The sequence below is a fragment of the Podarcis raffonei genome, chromosome 14, assembly GCF_027172205.1.
Source record: "Podarcis raffonei isolate rPodRaf1 chromosome 14, rPodRaf1.pri, whole genome shotgun sequence".
NCBI lineage: Eukaryota > Metazoa > Chordata > Lepidosauria > Squamata > Lacertidae > Podarcis > Podarcis raffonei.
Window position 1 is genome coordinate 39451994 of NC_070615.1, and position 18291 is coordinate 39470284.

The window sequence follows — 18291 nt, forward strand, 5'->3', positions numbered from 1 at the left end:
AAATGACCAAGCCCATCGTTCAAATAGTGGCCATTAATCTCATTGCACCCTCGATAAACCTAGCAACCTTTGCTGTTGTCTGATCATTCTGATCTGACAACAGGAAGAACAATGTGGCCTCAGATGGGTGGCCTGGGATGTTAAGTAGGAGTGGGGTGATGATCTCATAACTCAGGTCTTTATAAAGGGGGCAAGACAGGAGGACATGAGCCACTGTTTCCAGATTGCCATCTCCACAGGGGCAGAGTTGCTTCTCAATTAGAATCCTTTGGTATCTGCCCTCAAGTATGGCAGAGGGCATCACATCCAATCTGGCCAATGTGAAGGCACGTCTGTATTTTGGGATGGTTAATTTATACAAATATGGTGCCAGGGAGTCAAACTGGGGGGGGGGGAGGCATACCAAGGGCAGTGTAACTCCCCATAACTTCAGAAAGTATTCCATGAACATCAAAATGTTTTCTGTTCTATTCCCCCACCAATGAATAATTGGACATTACCTTTGCCATGGCTTTCAACAAGTGCTTGACATCCCCAAGTTGCCTGTTGTGTCCAGTGAGCACAGTTTTAATACTATCAACCAGATTCTGAATGGTTTCGCACACAGTTTCTATTTGTTGCTCTCTCTCTATTTGCACGGTCCTCTGGGTAGACGTGTCCTGCGTCAGTTGCTTATGAGCCAAAAGAAGCCATTCTGCACTACCAATAGGATGGTCGAGATTGGTGCCCTGTAACAAAACAAGTTTCCAAATGCCAGTCAAGCTACTGAAACTCATCTCCAAGCGAGGCCAGATCAGTTCCCCATTGAGCTATGAAACTTAGAGGCTTTGAGCAAATTACTGCTTGCCAATCTAAACTCTCTGTTCTTCTGAAGCTAAGAAAGATAATTTAGTGCATAGTACCCTGATCCTCTTTGCTTAATGAGGCAAATAAAATCAATACATGTATTAAAGTCAGATTGCAAGACACTTGCTGCCAACCCCCATCCCAATTATAATCTTAAATGAGCACAGGCATTTTGAGGTGTGTGTTGTTACTATAATTTGCAATGGCTCAGTTCAGACTTCAAAGCAAACAGTGACTAAAATAATGCCATGATTTATCATGAAAGCTGAATTGATACATTGGCTGGCAAGTCAGCACCAGAAACTATTTACAAATCAAGGTGTGCAACAAGTTTAGCATGGTATCTGTACTGACAAGCTATAGTAAAAGTATTTGCTTCACTCCCAGAGATCACTGTGCCTAGAGATGGGAGTGATGAGCAGACAGAAAACGAACACCACTGAGCAGTAAACAACCATTGTTTGCCTGTAAATCTGCAAGCTCAAGACCATGATCTGTATTCTACACACAACATGGTTTGGCATGTCAGAGTTGAGACAGATGATCCTGTTAACACACATTAGTCCAACCACTTTTTTAATACTCATGCACTCCCTCCTTGCTTTCCTCATACAGGCAATTTGATGGTGGTTTTTGCAACAAAACTATGTTTTGTGAGAAGTCAGAATTTTCCAGTTCTCATTTGGAAGGAAGCTATGGCTTTCATAAACCACAGTTTGCCTGAACTAGGAAATGAGAGGGAGAATCAGAACCCTCAAAGAGAAGGGGGAGAGTGACAGTGTACAGTTCTTACAACCTAACATGATTTGGTATTATATGTAAAAGAAGTCAATGCACTTTTTCCTGCCCACTGCACCCCACCCATTGTGTGTGTGTGCGTCTTACACTCACCACTCTGTGAAGTAAACGAAGCTCCAGTTCAGAAACTGAGCTGTTAAACTGTGAAGCAAAGGAACACATTTGCTGGCAACGTTTGGCAAGTTCAAACAAGGCAGTGTCTAGGTTTAAGGCTTCCGCTGTTCTGGTACGCAAGCTTTCAAAATGAATGATATTGCTACAGAGGAAAGTAACCTGAAAGACAAGGCACAGAGAGAAAAGGCTCATAACATTCACACACAGCTTAAGCTTCTAGATTTTATTTTCAAAAAATGCATTGAAAGGCCGCCAGAGAGGAAACTGACTACTTTATTTAAAACATATTCTAGTGCTTTTCTGCAGTCACACCCAATTAAATATATATATGTACCTGGAGAATTAAATTTTTTGTTGAATTATTCAAAATTTAGCCCACCAGGACCAACAAAATATTCTGAGGTCTGAAACTTGATTTCCACTTTGAAGTAGCAATTTAAAATCTAGGTTTTAAGCTGTCTTGTATAATTTTTATATTATTACAATGGGCCGAGAAATTATGGAACCAAAGATTAAATAAAGCCTAAACTGAAATGATCAAGAATCACTATGGAGTTATGATATATATTATACTATCAAGAGATGTAGCTACAAATTAAGGTCAAAGCCAAATAACTAAGATAATGATGTCAAATGTGATTAAAATGCAACTCCATTCAAAGTATCACAAAGAAATGTGACAATATGTACTGCTAGATAGTTATGACACACACAAATAACTAAATCCCAAACAGCCCTTTGTATTTTGGGACCTCGTTAGTATTCACTCCAAAATAGCTCCCCACATATGGCAAATGCTTTTCTCCTTAAGCCTGATCCCATCTGATAAAAGTTTTTTGCTCTCTTATACACAGTTTGTTAGTGAAAATCAACTCAAACTCATCACATCATGCTATTTGTAGTACCTGGCTGGCTCTCTGACTTTCCTTAAGGACAAGATTTCTTCTTTCAGATATTGTGGCATCAAAATCTTGAAGAACTGGTGCTAATGCTGGATTAGCGCCTCCTGCCCACTTCAAACGCTGCTCAATACTTGCTTCAAGTGCTGCCAGCTTTTCCTGAGATTGTTGATAGAATGAAAATCAAAAGCATTAAATCTTACAATTTCTGCTTATACCTGGGGCCTGAACAGATGCAATTACTTAACTACTATTATAACAAGGGCAAGGAATCCAACACATTCAGTTCTGGCAACCAGCAGGGCAAACTAGGACGGTATATATCCCAACCAACAAAATTATCTTTTCAAAATGTGCCTCTATGCAGTATCAGTATCCATGTATTGAAGAGAGAAGGCTTGTGACACACACATTTCCACATACCCAGCCACTAGCTGACTGGATGACACTGCAACCTGGGACAACAAAAATATACAAAATTCTGGAGACTCTCCAAAAGCGGTACATTAGATACTGATTTGATAAGAGTCAACCTAAGACACTCGTGCACTGCACCCCTGCCACAGGTCCCTAGATTCAGCTATCAAATCTAGGGTACACATTGCAGGATGATATTGGCTCAGATTCTTATGACCAGCTTCCAAAGTGATCAAACTGTGGAGGGCTATTAAAAATTACATCACCAGTCACTACAGATTTTTAGCTTAATATAAGTCTAAATAGTTCAATCTTGTAAAAACTGTTATTAAAGATTTGACTTTAATTCAAAACCCTGGACATGCCCCACAGTAAAGTAGGATCAAACACTGTTATAATTGGGGGAATTTGTATGACTTGAAAACAAGGCACTTCAAACATCCATTACCATTCTTGCAGTTTCAGTATATTTATTGTAACAATGGAGCTGGAAGACCAACATTCCCAAATACTGATGAAAGACCAGTTATTTTGCTTCCATATTTTTCCTCAACAGTCCTCCACTGCTTCCCCCATGGAGCAGTGAAGAAACTTACCTGAACTGCTGCAATTGAAGCTTCAATCTGGCCAAGAGTATGAAGTTTCTTTTTCATACTGGCTAAGATTGCGGACCGAGGTGGAGGAGAGACTGTCATGGCTTGTGGGCGATTGATGAGGAGATCTTCATGCTGCCACTTTTGAAAGGCAAGAGAAAAAGATGTTTCTATTCAACGTTATGATAATGCTATATAAATGGTAAGACTGAGAAGTTCAGTGAGATACGGCCCCAAGAGCCTAATCAAGATGCCTAAGTCAATAACCATGAACATTTACAGCGCAATAAGCAACGAACATAACCAACATAAAGAGTGTTTATGTTCACACTGCCTGTAAATGTCAAGTGACAGCTCTTTTGAAAAATTGCAGCTATCCTGCTTCTAAAATCCTTAAGTACACCAAAGGTTCTGATTGTCATTCCCCTTCGCTTTGCTTTTTTTTAAAAGGAAATTTGTCAGAATTCTGACTCTGCTTTGCAGAAAATCCAAATATTATGATGATGTCATTTAATAATTTTGCTCCACACCAGCATGACAATTCAGCTGTACCCAACAGCTACAATAGTAGCTATAAACTTCATGACTAACAAAGATAAGAGGGTTTCTGCCTGGAAAAAAGGAAATTCAAAGTGCCCTCAGAACCAGAGCATAGGATCTGCTTCAATGTATTGTCAAGAGGCCTGCAGGAAATCCACCCTGCAGGCTTTCAAGAAGAGAGGTTTCAAAGGGCAAATGGACAAAGTTGGTGAAATAAGGACTCTCAAATCCTCATGCAGCCATGAAGTTCACCTCACATGACGAAGAAGGCTGCTCCACAGATCAATAACGTGGAAAACAGTATGAAGCAACTTCTAAATGTACGATACTGTTTAAAATTTGAAGAGGTAACTTCTCTCCACAACTCGGGTATGGCGCCAAAGACAATTAGTTTATTATGCAACTTTCCACATCTGCAGCAAATATTCTGAAATGAAATACAAGTTTGAAGACTTACCTGGAACATAGCAATGTGTAGTTGCACTCTCTGAAGGCTAGTCTTACAAGAAGAAATACTGGTTTCAAGTCTCCGCACCAGATCGTGCTTCTTCCATGCAGTGTCGTATGAACTGGCCAGCACTGTTGCTCTGTTCATAACCAACTGTGAATATTTGCCAATTTGGATATTGTGTTCTACAGCTTTCTTACACAAGTCATCCACTGAGACTTTGCTTTCAGCCCCAAAATCCTTTGCTTCTACTTGAGCAATTATATCTACACCCAGAGCACTAATAAAACTGCACAATGTAAGTCCCAAGGCTTGATTGGGAAGGCCGATTAAAAGCTGCCGGACAAAGTCAGCTGTGAAGGCTTTGATTGGTTTGGCCATTTGGTCTTCACTAAAGCAAGAATTCCGATACAAGGTTTTCACGTTTACCATTGGCACTGGTCCATTCATAGAGCTTTGATCTTCAATTGAACTTACACCTTACAAAAAAAGGGGAAAAAAGAAACAGTCATTGAACAAATACCTACCAACCAGCAATCTAGATTGAATTTCTGCTCTAGAGAGCTGACAACATAAATTAACTGCAGCCAAGATTACAATGACACTCTTATGAAATGCAAATGGGCAAGGTCCAAGCTGACTGAGATAAATATAAACCCCATTTTAACAGGCTGGTACATGCTTTAAGGCACACTGATTTGGCTAACTCCACAACAGCATTCCTGAATTAATTAAAAATGTTCTTGGTTCTTTTCTAGGGGAAAATGAAAACATGGAAGCAAACATCTATTCCATTTTGCTGCCTCCCAAATAATGCCAAAATAATCCAACAGTCAATACATTCAGTAATATGTACTGGTTCAATAATAAAGCAAGTGTTGAAACATCACAGAGGAAACATGAAAACTCTAGGTTTGCTCTTCACAAAGAAAGCTTGAGCAAGCATGGAAATAAATTTCCTGTGCTTACTGGCTGTCTTCTGCACCTTTTAACTAGTTGTTTTTTGTTTTGTTTTGTGTAACAGCTTATTACTTATGGTACTGCTAGAAGTTGTTCATGGCACAGTATAACCCATGTATTTTGAGAATGCTGCTACTGTAGTCATTACATCACAGCTTTAAAACTTGCAGGTAATACAAGATGAGAATCTGCTGAGCCCAATGTTTTATTTCGTTTAACACACAGATACCGTTATTTGTAATTTCATTTTAAGATTCAAGGCAGACAACAGTGCTTAACTTTACCTACTGAGACGTAAACTAGGAATGTTGTATGCACTTACCTGAAAGAGTTTTAGAAAAAGTGCCACAGAGTCTGAAAAAATCCTTTATTGTCTGCAGTCGTTTTAAAAAGAAAATCTCTTCTAACACCTGCCGGTTGTTATCATCATCAAAAAAGTTAGTTTGGGTGCTGCGAGCTTCCCTGATGATGTCAATCTTACGCCAGGCAACAGGTATTTCCATCTTGTTTAACTGAAGGAAAATAAGAAAAATGTTAGGTCACCTGCCAAATACAAAGACCAAATGATGTGTGCATGCGCACATCACAGCAAACTGGAAGTGGCTGGAAAAGTGGGCAGGGTGGACTTAAGTGAGCTTTGCATGGCACGCAATGACTCAGGACGCAACCCCCGTGTGAACTGGGAGTTGCCTGGACCTTATTTCCAAAGTTAGCTTTAGTAAGCAATCTTTTTAGTAGTAACCTTACCTTTTCAACTAATAAGCCAAATGCTGTTTCCACTTGGGCAAACATTCCATCAAATGCTACCAACAGCATCTGGCCTGCTGACATTTTGGGTGTTTCGTCAACCGAGCCATTCCTTGGCTGAATCAGTTCACCATACTGGGCGTGAAGCATCCTAAAGAAAGAAGCAAACAGGGTAGTTAGGACCTGAATATCCAAATAGTTTTAAGGACAAACACTATAGCAGGACTATCATTTGGTTAAAGAAATGTCAAATAACTGACTAATCCTTCAACACATTTCAGATCACGCTAAGCTGTAGCTTTTTTTAAACCATGGCTAAATTGTGAATGTGGGTGTCTTGTGGGTGTCACACAGGGCAGAAACAAGCCACCATATGGCATGTTGTCTTATGACCCATGACTGTGGGCTGTTTCATGCTAACTCTTAAAGCAAGCATTTGCACCAGATACAACGAACCCAATGATTTACCTTGCAACATCAATACAATGAGTATGGGTTTCTTCTTCAAGCCCCATTGCTGCGTTTCTTAGGTAAGCTTGAAGAGACTCAACCAGCGTTTGCAAAGGAACATCAGTAACTTGTTCGATCAGGTTATCCAGCTCATTAAGCATGCTCTCCAAAGTATATTCTCCTTTCATTAAGCACCTAAGTGCTTCTGGGAAAATAATCTGACGGAAATTTGAATTCAGCTCCTGGCGGAACAACAACAAATGCATGAAAACAAGAAGATAACAGCAAAGTATCTAAGAGTTTTCGAAGTATAATGTGTTGCTGGTTAATAAGGAGAAAAAATGTAAGTGTTTAGAATGTGCTCTCAATTTAAACAATGCATGTATACTCAGAAGTCAATCCCCTATTCTTAGTGGGTCTTACTCCCAGATAAACCTATTTAGGATTGTAGATTTATTCCAATTTATTCCAACTTTACTCCAACTTACTACTGCTCACTACAAAGGGGTTTGTACATTAACATGAGCTGCTACAAACACACGTTGTAGATATATTTCACCTGAAGTGAGATGTAAACTCCATTAGCTAGGTGAATAGCTTCTGATGCTTCAACTGGATTAGGAATATCTAAATCCTGTGGGACCAGATGACACTGCTTCAGTAACTGCACAAGACAAGTAACGTTCCCACTCATGCTACACAGCTCCTCCAAGAACCAGGCTCCATCTCTTGAAGTCAGGTCCACCAGCTGTTCTCCAGCGCTGGATGCAGCACCTTCCATCATTAGATTACGTCTAAATGAAAAAGATAGTTTGTAAATAAATAAATAGAAGTTTTTGTTGCAATTTATGTATCTTAATCTTTTAAAACCCATTAAAAAGAATACTATTGCATTTCCTCCTGTATAACACGACCCCATGTATAAGACAACCCCTATTTTTGGGAGCCCAAAATTAAGAAATTTAATAATTTAGAAAGTTGTTGAGCTGTTTTTCAACAATCCCCCGCTGTGGCTGACGGAACTGGTGCCATAACTACCACTGGGGCTCCAGCCCTCGCTTACTTACCGTATTAACCCATGTATAAGACAACCCCCAATTTATCACTATTTTTTTCCAGAAAAAAAGATTGTCTTATACATGGAAAAATGTGGTATATTCTATTTCTAGAGAAAGCATTTTCATGAATTATGGTTAAGCAAATTTGATACATATGAAATTAAAGGAATTTAAATCCTTGGGAAATGTATTTTTGAAGGAGGGGTCAAAAAACAAAACAAAAAACCCACCACCTCTTGTCAAATTTTGCAAGCATCTCACCTGGTAAGAGTGCAGAGAGCTGAGATGATAACACTTGCTAAGCTCAATGAACCCTCTTCTCCATTTTCATGAAGAAAGACCTTAATGCAACGCTCAATTTCTTTTAGCTGTTCCTCACACACAGGAACAGTGACTGCTTCTTGCTTCAAACGCTCCACTTGTCGGATAAGCCTGCTGTTGATGTCTGCTGCATATCGCTGCAAAGTCATTTCTGTAGTAGTTATGAACTGGCAGGCAGATGGAGGCGGCTGAGGAGCATACTGAATTTCATACCTGACAAACAATAAAATTACAAATATTTATTTAAATATATATATATTCTTTCATGCATATTGTAATGTGATGCCTAGCATCATCTGTGCTCTACCCTTAAACACTACCATTTTCTGTTGAGATACATGAGGCAGAGAAATACTTAACGTTTTACATGTTGACACATACACAACACTTAACTGAGCTCAACTTTGTAGAAATTAGTATGGTGTATTCTGAGAATTTATTTTCCCGCAGAAATTTAACTACCAAAGACTTGAAATAATTTAACCCTCCCACTTTCTGTGGGTGCAAACAACTGACAACTTACTTCCGGTAAAGATCCTGACAGCGTTCTATTGTCATGTTAACAATCAGTTCTTCCATCCAGGTCTTCCACTGCTCAATGCGGTGTTTCTGAAACACTGTTTTGGGGTACTGAAGAGCTACAGTAGCATAGTTGTGTAGCTGTTCAAGACATCCACGCAGAACAGATCGCCTCTGCTGAAGGAAAGCACCAACCTCACCCTCTAGCTGCTCACACTGGCTGATCAAGTGTGCTTGTCCAGCATTCTGAAGGAAGGTAGTTGCAGGGACATAACTTGGGGGACCTTCAAAATGAACCATTAAAAAAGGAAAGATGTTAAAACCTAACTACAGGGGAGGAAAATGTTCAGGGGCAAAACATGTTCAGCAACAACCTTGCACATATTTTAGACCATAACTTCCATCAGTCCCGGTCAGCAAGGCCACAGATCAGAGGAGATAGGAGTGGTAGTCAACAACATCTGGTAGTCTACAATATCTGGAGGGCACCATGTTGACTACCCTTGTTGAAGCTAAAGGAATATGCACACAGTATGGTTGGGACTATGGGTTAAACCACAGAGCCTAGGGCTTGCCGATCAGAAGGTCGGCAGTTCGAATCCCCGTGACGGGGTGAGCTCCCATTGCTCGGTCCCTGCTCCTGCCAACCTAGCAGTTCGGAAGCATGTCAAATTGCAAGTAGATAAATAGGGACCACTCTGGCGGGAAGGTAAATGGCGTTTCCGTGCGCTGCTCTGGTTTGCCAGAAGCGGCTTAGCCATGCTGGCCACATGACCTGGAAGCTGTACGCCGGATCCCTCGGCCAATAAAGCAAGATGAGCGCCGCAACCCCAGAGTCGTCTGCGACTGGACCTAATGGTCAGGGGTCCCTTTACCTTTACCTATGGTTGGCCTAGAATAACCTGATATCCACTGCATACCAATGCAATGCATTCCAAAGGCAGCAGACATTCAGCAGCTGACTGCCCAGTACAGTATTGTAACAAAGAAGTATCCTGAACATATAAAAATGTTAACCCCTTGTAGTAAAAACAAAAACACCCCCAACACCATTTTACTTGCCCTAACCTGCCACCTTGCTCTCCCTCACAATATGGACAATGGGGTGGGGGTGGGGGGAGGACCACCTAATTTGTTCATTACCAAGATCCATTTGGGTACTGATTTCCTGAAGAAGACTTGCGAGCTGAGTTGCTTCCAGATTATTGAAAGCAGCTTGGTAATGAGATATCCACTGCTCAAATTCATTCAGTTTCACCTGGATTGCTTCTTGTACTGCTCTCTGCTGAGATTGCAGCTGAGTGTGTTCAGAATATCTGTGTTAAAAAGGAAGAAGCCACATTAAGTGATTTTTTTCCCAACTCCAGATTCTAGAGAAACATGCAGTTTTGAATTTCCATAAAGCATTTGACTATCTAAAGTAAAGTGAGATTTCTCGTACCTGTTCTGCAGTGTGTGACATGGGTGATCCGCGGCTTCTGCTCCTTCCAGGTAGGCACTCTCTTCTAGTAATTTCCCTTGCAATTTTTCAACATCGGTCAACTGCTCTTGCAAATTTAAATATTCCCCTAAACTGCCATCCAGCTTAGGAAGCACAGCCAGCATCTCATCCCTGTTCTTAAACCAGTTGACCTGTAGACAAGATTTATGTTACTTACTTATGAATAACACTTGCTACCACTTTTCACTACCAGTATCACAAGTGGAGTGAAACTGGTATTGTTATCACTAAATTAGACTGAGTATTAAACAAATAAAAAGGTGCACAAGTCACACATTTTAAAACTTCAGAGCAAAATTAATGTTTGAATGACAGGATGGCAAAAACTGGGTCTCCAGCATGGTCTCATGGTCACCACAGCATCTTCAAACAACCACCTAACCACCCATCAAGGCCTCCTGCTTCCATTTCATTTTAAAACTGATGTTTTATTGGGAAGGTTGCCTACTTTGATTTGCCTACTTTCTTGCCTGTTATGTTTTGATGGCATGTTTTGCCTGTTTTTGTTTGTTTTTGGGGTTCTGACTATTATCAGTCTTTCCTTCGGTGAAATGTGTATTTTGTATTATCAATCAATTTCTCAGATTACCAAAAGTTCCCCTGGACTAGGACTGCCACATGTCCGGATTTTCCCAGACATTGGGTTTTCAAAGGTGAGATTGACTTCTGGGGGGAATTTCCAGAAGGCAGCGCTTTGTCCTGGATCTTAGGCAAGTCAATCGAAAAATCACATTTTTGTAAGAATTTTTTTTTTTAAAGTACTCATGTTGTGAGTGTATTTCTAAAGTTACAGCATAAACAGATTCACTAAGATGGAAGCGTGCTTGAAATACTGTAATCTAAAACCTGTTTTGAGTTAATTCCTGCAAGCAATTTTGCACACTGTTCCTGAAATCTAAAGTAACAAGCAGATACATATAAAACGAATTTTTGAAAGGACTGAACATACCTTTATTTCAGCAACTCTGGAAGAGAAGAGGCTACGTGTGATGTCTCTTTCCATCTCTCTCTTGCTTTGCTTGTTTTCAGCTTGCTGCCCACCTCCACCATACACTGCTCCAGCAAACCCTGCCTCTCCCCCTGCAGTCCAGTCCACAAGTGGGTCATAAACAAAAGCTTCCAATAATGTCAGAAGGGTTTCTCGTCCTCGCCGCATGATGTGCAGAACCTGTTTAAAGCATATTACATGTATCTTTTAAAATGCGCACTTGCAGTTAGCTGCCAAGCCCAAATCCAGTGTTAGGGAGGTTCAACCCAACTTCTGAAAGCATTAGTGGCAAGACTCGGCAGGCCTTCCTGGGGAGGGCATTCCACACTTAAGTCCACTACTGAAAAGGCCCCCCATAAAGCAAAAGCTTTGTTCACAGAAATTCAAGACTTCCTTAAAGCCCAATATCCCATAGCCTACCTGTTCACAAGAAAGCCTGAAAACGCCTTCCACTCCTGTTACTCCAAATGCTGTTTCAATATTTTGTGTCATCCGGAATGGAACTTTCTCAGGCACTCGAAGGCTTTTCCCTTTCTCAAAGCAAACATTATAATCTATGTGAACAACTTCTCCAGTAGTCATGTCTATAAGAACGTTGTCCAGATGTCTGTCTCCGAGGCCGATAATGTAGCCAACCATGGACATAACTGCAGTGGATCTTGCATAAGACTGGGAAGGGGGGGGGAGGAAGTATCATCGTTATAAATCTCTTTTCCCCACCATTTAAAAAAGTGTACTCTAAATAAAAAACTACTAAAAGGTTTTTTTTGGGGGGGCATTATATAGCTTAACTATAAGCCACATATTCCTTTATCCACACAAAGGCTAATTATGCTCAAGGAGAAGCACCAGGCCAGGGAGAAGAATGAACACAGACACATTCCTATTTCTACTGTCCGACTAACAGATGTGATATAAGAAGCAAATGAGGGATAGGTACCTATTGCTCTCCAGGTGCTGTTGGACTACAACTCCCATAATTCCCTGTCCACTGGCCATGCTGGTTGGGGCTGATGTTAACAATTCCAACAGCATGTGAATGATCACAGGTGTCTTTCCTGAAGCTATGTATGTATGTATGTATGTATGTATGTATGTATACATGTGATCCTCAACAAGTTGTGCCTCTCCCTGACCCCAAAACAGACCGCTACCTAGTGGGAAAGCACATCTGCCAATTTTACTTTCGAAATTAAGTGGCATCCACAGCAATAATACAAGATGGTCTGTTCTTCCATTAAAATTATTCTGAAATAACTCTTCAGAAAAACCACTCGGGATTTTTACAAGAATCCACCAAATTTAGATGAAAAGCATGGTTGTTTGTGTACATAAGGCAAGGAGATATTAGACTAAACCTACTCAAACATTAAGATTCTATTAGGAAAGGTCTCTACATACCTGTGTGACTCTCCACCACTCATCAGGTGTAGTGCATGATGACCAAAGTTCTTTAGCAAGAAGATTGGGAGGTGTTACTTCCATTAACTCTTCCAAAACAGACTTCATTACATTTAGAGGCCAGTCTCGACGGGATACATCCAAGCTAAGCCCAACTGCCTTCAAAGCTGGTCCAATCTTACTGTAGTACAGTTCACTAGGTCTAGGTACTATTCCAGGATTCTGAGGAGTCTGGTATGAATCTTGGGCCTAAAAAAGTTTTTGCACAGTTCAACTACTATTCCATTATATCTTGGGACGGAATCAACATATCATATATTTAAACCCTGGTTGGGAGATTGTTTGAAACAGATGAATAAATCTTTGTGTTTGCATTTAATATATAGGGTGCTCATTGCTACTGACCCTTTCGCAGTTCCAAGCTAAATCAATTTAAGAAGAATTAGCTGGGGGAGGGTGTCTCATATTGCTTCCCAGTTTCCCACTCTGCTTTCCAAGATCTCCTGTTGCATTAAGTGCTGTTGCTCCAACTATTATTTCCCATGGCTGCTATATCTGTGCTGCACATGGACAGCAAGACAGAAGACGGGATTCTTATGGCATCTAGGCTCTGGTATGCACCATCCCTTTCCTGCTCCAAGAATATGCACTCTCCTATAGCCAGCATTGCTTAACTTAATGAAAGCAGTAATGCTCATGTTTTCCATATAGGCAGTACTGGAATCAGGAGCAAATCGTCCCAAGGACCAAAGTACATGTAGAATTTCTGCCTCTTTCAGATTTCTGCATCTGGGGCAGCAGGAGGACTGGGAGGTGCCTCTAACTCCAGACTCAGCAAATGCTTTCTTCAAAAGAGCACCTCAATATCTGCATAAGCTACATAAGATAAGAGACACTGCACAGAGCAGGTCTGAACTTGTGCATACAACAACACACGCACGTTTTAAAGACATGAGTTTCTATGATCTACTATCACACTAGAGCAGAGTTCATAGATGTCCTCAGTCCAAAACCCAGCCTTCCAAGTTACAGCTCTGCAGGCTGAGAAAAGGACACATACACACCGTTCAACACACAAACAACATTTCTCTCTCTCTCTCTCTCTCTCTCTCTCTCTCTCTCTCTCTCTCTCTCTTTCTCTCTCTCTCTCTCTCTCACACACACACACTTCATTATTATGATCAGGTGCTCTAATTAATCTCTGCACCTCAAACTAATTTTAAAATAACCCTTATATGACACCACATTTCAGCATATACTTAGAATTTTAATCAGAATTTTGATTCTGTCTCAGTAACCGTTAATATTTCCATGAATTATAATGTAAAATTACAGAGTTTACTTCACAGCTGGTGCCAGCATGTATAATGTAGTCATTACCTTTTGTGCTTGTAAAGCTGCTTCTCGCTGCTGCCACCTTTTATAAAGTCCAAATAAAGGAGTGGCTCCATCCACCCATTGAATTAGGCCTGATCGTGTTCCTAGTGGCGTAACAGAGTAATGCCTGGCATGGAAACGGGGTGTCTCTTGGCGATTTATGGTCGCAAACATTGTATTAACAATGGATAAGAACTGCATGATCCGTTCATCAAGATGCAGGTCTTCCAGTCCTGCAGTGAAAAATAGACGCAAACCAGACAGTATGTAACGTAACTGGAAAAGGGAATGCAATATATCCTCCATTAAAATTTTTCTGCTTAGGACAAGGAGAAGTTACAGAATGTTCTCACCTTTGAAAAGGTATGGGTAGTTTTTCCCATCTGAGCCCAGAAACAGGAGCTTCTTGGGCTTGGTTTTAGTAGGCAGAATTGTTATGGTGCTTCCTACACTATGAATTGTGACTGTGTCTCTGGCAGACACTTCTCCAGGGAGAGCTATTTCAGTGTTAGTCATGGCAGCCAGCCAGGGGCTTATTTCCTCGAGGCGCAGAATGTAACTGGCCCGCTTCTGGGCTCTCTGTTGAAGACTGAGCATTACCTATTTTTTAAAAGACACAAGGTTGAAGAAGGTGAGGTCCAGACCCTTGCATGGTTCCAGTCTATCAAAATACTGGGTTGTAGTCAGTGCTAATCCTACTCAGAGTAGACCTTCTGAAAATAATGGACATGACTACATTAGAGCCATAAATTTCAATGAGCCTCCTCCCAACAGAGCTTAACTGGATGCAACCCACTAATTCCAAAGGAATTCACAAAACTGAAGACATCTTAGAAGGTGCCTGTTTGGTTTTTATTAGCTACTGCAGAAAGGTGTTGGGGGCTGCATCCCAAAAGTAGCCACACAGCATTCCCTGCCCGCCCCCTCCTTGCTCCTCAGCTGATCCATGAAAAGCAGCTGAGATGTGTAAGGGATGAGTTATTTTAACCCTCAACATGGGAAGTGGGAAAGGCAGAGCCTCCCACCCAGACCTGCGATGTGATGAAAATTGTTCCCTCCCCACTTTTCATATGGCCAATCTGAGCAACATGAATGAGAAACTTAAACCTCTCCATATAGCCATGTACCACATTGGCAGAGGAAACTGTTGGTCTGACTGGGCCAATTTTTTCCAGTGGGGGAGAGAAAAAAACATATAGATTGAAGTGGCAATGGCAGTTTGCAAATTTGCCCATGGGCCAAAAAAGAAAGCAACCTCTAGTGTAGCATATTTAAGAACTAATTATATTTCTAGTCCATTTTTCTATTGCTTTTTCTCAATTCTCTAAAACCTAAACCTTGTCATTACCCACAAAACCATTAATATTCTAAATTACAACAGCAGCACCCTTTTTTTTTTATATTCTTCCACAGCAGAGAAAAATATTCCAAGTTATTGTATTCTTGGCAAGAGAGACGTACTATACCTCTTTAAAAGGAATCCAGCTGCTTCCAGGCTTTGCAGGATTAGATGGGTTCTTTAGTTTTTCTAGGGCATTTTCAATTGCATCTCCATAGTTGTCCTGAAACCACTTCTCATGCGGCGTTTCAGCAGGAGCCGCAGTGATGCTCCTCACGTGTTCCAAAGCAAATACAATGGGCTTCATTAGGGCAGTGTGCTTTTCACGCATGATGGCTATTTTTTCCTCTCTTGAAAAAAAAAAGAGATAAAGGTTTTGGCAAAAGTGTCACTTGCATTTCAAGTATGCTGAAATTTCTAGATATTGTTACCAAAAACAATGAAAGGAACTTTGTTATTTTAAAGCCAACCATGAAAAAGAATGTAAATAAATGCATTAAACACACACACCCTAGATTATCTAGAATCAGAATTTACACTACAAGATATTCTGTCTCCAGAGTTCTCCAAAACCTTGAACAGTAAGAAACAAAAGGAACTGAGTATAATTTGCTGAACATCCAAAAAACCCTTTCCACATCAGTACGGACACTTTCTACTACTCCCTTTGTGGCACTTTAGTATCTTAAGTAGAGGTGAATTAATATTATGGGGCTGTTTTCATTATGTGATTGTTCTTCAGGCTACAAAAATCACGACGTGATTAAAAAAATAGCCATTAAAAAAATAGCACCATTAATTATCAGGAGGAAAGGCTGCCCATTTGCAACACATATCCATATACACTTTGTTGGAAACATACTTGCGCAGAGTGTTGTTGTTCTGGACTCTCTTTACTTCATCTTCCAGCTGCTGAATCCGTCTAAGGACATACATGTGCTGTTGCAAAAGCACTCCAAGCCAAAGTTCATCCCAAAGAACAGTAACTCTGCGCAATTCTGCTACGAGCATCTGAACCTGGATTGATAACAAAAAAAATTGTGCATGTTTAATTGTGCAGTTGCACTTCTAAAAGTCTCAAAATGTAATTCCCAGAGTAAATATAATGGATTTCTTCCTGCGTAAGTACACAACACATAAAGCACTCGATTCGACTCCAAACACAAATATCCCTGAATTCTGGCTGAACTGCAATTATACCTGCAACACCATTGTTGGATTTGCAGCTGACAACTTCTCTACAATCTTGCTGTAGCAGTCTTGCATCATCGCCTGGTCTTCATTTAGGCCCATTTTTGGCTCATCCTTTATGCTCTCTTGAGAAGCAGGGGGACTTCCCTCATCACACTCACTACCCAACAACTCTTCACCCTGGATGTTACCCAGAAAGGTAGGTATTGCTGATGGGAATTTGCTCCCTAGGTTTTAAAGAGAAAATATTAGGTCAACAGGTTAGGTCAAAACACAAAGGCCAGCTGGATGCTGTAAAACTGTATCTTTGACCAGCATTATAACGATTTGCCTTTGACTACAACATCTATAAACTCTGTGTGCTCATGCAAAAGGAAACTCTCAAAATACTGTAAGAGTTTTTAAGTAATACCAGTCACACTCAGCTGCGTGACAAGACAGGAAAGCTATGCTGAATTGAGGTCTGGCAACTCTAGATTTTGTAAAACCAGTTAATCTATTGAAGTTAAATCCAGGTATTGGCAACAGTGGAAGTGCACATCTGTAAGATAGCTCAGCTACAGCTACTAGAAATTTTTAACTGTAAAGATGTTAAAGAAAGCTAAATTAAATGAGGGTTGGAGGATCTTCTGAAATGGTATGTGACATGAAGGATGGAATTGGGATGAGCAAATATAAATATGACTACCAAAACATACCTGAAGCTTGAGATTCGCTGCTAAGTGAAATAGTACCCACAATTGCAGGGTATAATATAAGGTGAGGAGAATCTTGCGCTACCCGACAAAGAAGATTACAAATGCTCTGACGAACATATACTTCAGGATGATTTAGACGTGAGAAGAGTTGAGGAATAATACCTTTATGAAGATAAAAGCACAGAAATAAGCTTACCACAGAACACATTTGCCTCTCTCTCTCTCTCTCTTTTTTTCATTTTTAAAGGGCAACATAATTTTACTCCATTTACAAGTAACTGGAATAAATGTTATTCTGCTACCAAACAGTGGAGACGGAGGCAGCCCCTAACTTGTGGGGTTCCTTCTCAAAAGAGCCTGAGATCTTCCATACCTCGCCATGGAGCTGTCGGAGTGGTTTCCAGCCCATGTTCCAGATACTGCCGGAGTTCTCCAGCATGTTTCACAAGCAGCCTCAGCAGCCTTAAGGTTGCCATTACAATCACATCATCAGTACTCTGTTCTGAAATGTTTCTTAGATGCAGTCTGGGATCATCTTCATCCAGAGGAACCTACACATGAAAACAAACAACCTCACTGAACATACAGCTCTCCCACAAGCCCCAAAAACTTTAAAAACAAAACATAAACAAAACAACCTTGCTTACATCACTAGTCAAAACATACGGCATACCTGACCAGCATTGAGTTTAAGGAAAGTAAAATAGGCACTGCATGAGAGTTTATAAAGACTGAAGATTCTGTCTACAACTTTTCTCCACACTTTGATTAGGCCCTCAGTTGAATTTTCATCAAGGTCTGAAAGCCAAGGACAGCTCGTCAACAACTGCCGCCAGATGACATCAACCATATCATCTTCTTCATTATCTTCATTCTCTGAAATCTGAAGAGTTATGTCTTCGTCCTAAATTAAAGTTAAACAAAAATAAACAATTTTACCCATCACATACACACTTACAAATAATGGTACTAGTCACTCCTCTTCATGTATACATAAATCATTTGTCAAGTTTTTGCTTTGAAGCGGTGTCTCACATTTAAATAACCAACCTGTTATAAAAGGTGGCTTGTTTTTTTCCAAAGCTC

At 40.5% G+C, this 18291-nt stretch overlaps 1 protein-coding gene across 1 annotated transcript in view; it reads right to left on the bottom strand.

The window, feature by feature from the left end:
• The window catches only part of SMG1 (SMG1 nonsense mediated mRNA decay associated PI3K related kinase), a 72560-nt gene that overhangs the window by 7197 nt on the left and 47072 nt on the right, over positions 1-18291 (bottom strand). Inside the window, exons 34-57 of the mRNA XM_053366100.1 lie at positions 17879-18109; positions 17579-17756; positions 17206-17367; positions 16517-16734; positions 16179-16333; positions 15444-15666; positions 14331-14577; positions 13981-14210; positions 12601-12849; positions 11620-11868; positions 11161-11379; positions 10152-10342; positions 9854-10026; positions 8715-8994; positions 8132-8404; positions 7372-7606; positions 6831-7054; positions 6363-6513; positions 5938-6127; positions 4665-5134; positions 3671-3808; positions 2664-2816; positions 1738-1917; positions 501-728 (exon numbers count right to left, since the gene is read on the bottom strand). Of these exons, the coding sequence (XP_053222075.1) occupies positions 501-728; positions 1738-1917; positions 2664-2816; positions 3671-3808; positions 4665-5134; positions 5938-6127; positions 6363-6513; positions 6831-7054; positions 7372-7606; positions 8132-8404; positions 8715-8994; positions 9854-10026; positions 10152-10342; positions 11161-11379; positions 11620-11868; positions 12601-12849; positions 13981-14210; positions 14331-14577; positions 15444-15666; positions 16179-16333; positions 16517-16734; positions 17206-17367; positions 17579-17756; positions 17879-18109 (5247 nt within the window). The remainder of the gene's footprint in view (positions 1-500; positions 729-1737; positions 1918-2663; positions 2817-3670; positions 3809-4664; positions 5135-5937; positions 6128-6362; positions 6514-6830; positions 7055-7371; positions 7607-8131; positions 8405-8714; positions 8995-9853; positions 10027-10151; positions 10343-11160; positions 11380-11619; positions 11869-12600; positions 12850-13980; positions 14211-14330; positions 14578-15443; positions 15667-16178; positions 16334-16516; positions 16735-17205; positions 17368-17578; positions 17757-17878; positions 18110-18291) is intronic.